General features: G+C 45.6%; 1 protein-coding gene across 1 annotated transcript; it reads left to right on the forward strand.

Moving 5' to 3' along the window:
* Nucleotides 1-344: 344 nt before the first annotated feature.
* LOC149827165 (toll/interleukin-1 receptor-like protein) lies at nt 345-770 on the forward strand. The gene has a single exon (XM_090018453.1). The coding sequence runs from the start codon at nt 345-347 to the stop codon at nt 768-770; it is 426 nt and encodes a 141-aa protein (XP_089874579.1).
* Nucleotides 771-2,678: the final 1,908 nt, after the last annotated feature.

The raw sequence follows: 2,678 nt of genomic DNA on the forward strand, positions 1-2,678 counted from the left end.
ACTTTATTTTATGAATGATGTTTTGTTACGAGATTCTCATGTTTTGTTTAATTTTTTTTTTTTTGCCATATACTTTATAATTTTTTTTTTGAAAAATAATACCTACTAATCCATACTTGAGAGGTCCCAGATGAAAGAGTTAGGGTAATATTTTGGGAAAGGAGACTTGCGTGTTGCGCACAACAGTGCAAGACTTATTGTCCAAAGTCAAAGTCAAAGTCAAAGTCAAGCGTTGTGTCATTTTATGCTCGACCACAAGAGCCACTTCTGCTGCGCTTCCGCTCCAGATCTCGTTGGAAGAAGCACTGTAGCTCTGTTTCTCAAAGCAAAGAAAATTGATGAAGATGAAGAATAGGGAGGACGAGGCAGGGTCCTCTGCACCGTCATCAAAACATGGTGGTTTTCAGTTCGATGCGTTCCTCAGTTTTAGGGGGCCAGACACTCGCAGTGGCTTCACAAGCCATCTCTACAAACTGCTGGAGGAACTGGGCATAGCCACCTTCATAGACAACAAGGACCTTGAGAAGGGTGAACCAATCAATGAACTGTTCAGCTATATGGAGAGATCTCAGGTTTTTGTGCCCGTTTTCTCGAAATGCTACGCAGAGTCGAAATGGTGCCTCCTAGAGGCAGCTAAGATGGTGGAGATTCACAATTCTGATAAGAAGAAGAAACCGATCATTCATGTATTCTACGATGTCAGTCCTGATGATGTTAAAAGGGAGAACGGAAGGTTTCAAGCTGCTTTGAAGAATGTCAAACTGGACTAGAAGATGATTGAGGAGTCCAGAGATGCCTTGACCACAATAGGCCGCATTTCTGGCTTCTCTCTCGAGACTGACGCAAAGTAACAATCTCTCTCAGGTCCCATCTACTTGGCAAAGCTCCTTCCATGCTATTCGCTATAGATCTCAGTTGAGTCATGCCAGGCCGGGGGATTGGTGGTGTGCTAATTGTTTTTTTCTGAACTTTCACAAACACTGTGATTGTCATAAGTGCGGCTTATCTTTTTTCTCTCGTCGTCACCCAGTCTGGAAGCGAAGGCGATCTAACCCCAAAGCAAAGGCGATCTAACCCCTCATATTCCCATTCGTCGGGACAATATCTAGTCTCTAAAGATTTTTCTGGGTTGGAGCGTCATCCTGCAAGTCGGAATCCTGTACGGCCTCCCCAAAAAGTATCCTTCTCGCCATGGGTGCAGATTGACAATCTTTATAACCCCGCGAATTCATTCAATGCTATCAAGATTGGGTCTATCTGGGTCCCGGTCAGGCCGAAACACTTTGGGCTTTCTTTTCCGTCTATTACTCTAACTATGTTAGCCTCATCGCCAGCATTTGGTGGCATCTCCCAACCGTTGCAAGTTCTGCCAGGGGTGGGCCCTAAAAAATTTGGCTCTCCCATTAATGTTTACTCTCCTGGAGATTTGCCGCTTACTATTTATAATGCATGGAGCTCGACGTCTGATTCTTTTTGCGCTTATTCTTGTGGCGGACTGGTGGCGCGGTTGGGTAAGCATGCTCGTGGGAAGCTGAGGAAATTTTTGCCATCCTCGCCATCGCAAGTTCTGTCTGGGGTGAGCCCACAAAAATTTGACCATCATAGCAATGCTTTCTCTACTGGAGTTCAGTCGTTAACTATTTCTCAAGCTCGGGGCCTGGTATCTGCTTCTGTTTGCACCACTTCCTGTTTCAGCTTCGAGGCGCGGTTGGGCAGGCTTGCGCGTGATGAACAAAGGATGAATCTGCAATCGTCCCTTATTATTTTTCCCTCCAAACGCTCTGACTATCTGGTTATCAATCTTATTGTGTTTAATGCTAGATCCAACTTGGCAATGAGATACATGGTGCTTGGCTCCTCGGTTCCGCGTCCTCTCCCTGTATCGCATTATATCTCTGAGGTTTTTCCTTCTACAAAATCTTTTGGTCTTCCGCCAAACCGGGTCTCATCCAGTAATCAAGCACGGGGTCAGGGTAGCCACCTGTTTATGCCTTTGCTTCAGCAGCATCCTAGTCCACAACCGCTGGGTGTCACAGTTGTCGATGCAGCTAAGTTGCTGGATATCTCTCTCTCCTCTTTGCAGCTGCAAGCTATAGCTGTTGATATGGAATCTACGATTTCAGCTATTTCTGCTATTATTGGGGACTCTCTCTGCCACTCCGGTGGAGCAAACTGCGAGTAGTTGGGCATTTTCGATGGTCGCTTGAGGCCGTCTGTCAGTGCTGGTGGTCAGCGAAGAAGAAGGAGGCCTTCGTTAATTGCTTTGGCTACCGATGCTAGGTCTCCAAGAAGGTCATCTCGATGCCACCAACCACGGGTTTTTCCAGATTTTGTTTCATGAAGACTGTTTGTTGGAATGTTAGGGGCTTAAATTGTCCCACGAAGCGCCTGTTTCTAGCTAATTAGGTTAGGGAGCAAAAGCTCGACCTTCTTGCTTTATGTGAAACTAAAATGAAGGTCATCCCGCTCGTGGTCATCTCTAGCATCTGGCAATGAGCTGACCATTTCTTTAAGCCAGCGGTAAATCATGCAGAAGGTATCCTTATCTTGGGAAAACAGTCTTTAAATTTATCTTAGCTGGATGTGGGTCTTTTTTCTCTGTCTGTTGCTTTCAATTTGCAGGCAGATGATAGAAGGGTAGTGGTTTCCGTTGTTTATGGACCTAATCTCTCCGCCAA

Source organism: Nuphar pumila, chromosome 10, assembly GCF_984573655.1.
Source record: "Nuphar pumila chromosome 10, dmNupPumi1.hap1.1, whole genome shotgun sequence".
Taxonomy (NCBI): Eukaryota; Viridiplantae; Streptophyta; class Magnoliopsida; order Nymphaeales; family Nymphaeaceae; genus Nuphar; species Nuphar pumila.

Coding starts and splice junctions, on each gene's coding strand:
- LOC149827165 (XM_090018453.1), top strand. CDS start 345: ATGAAGAATAGGGAGGACGAGGCAGGGTCCTCTGCACCGTCATCAAAA.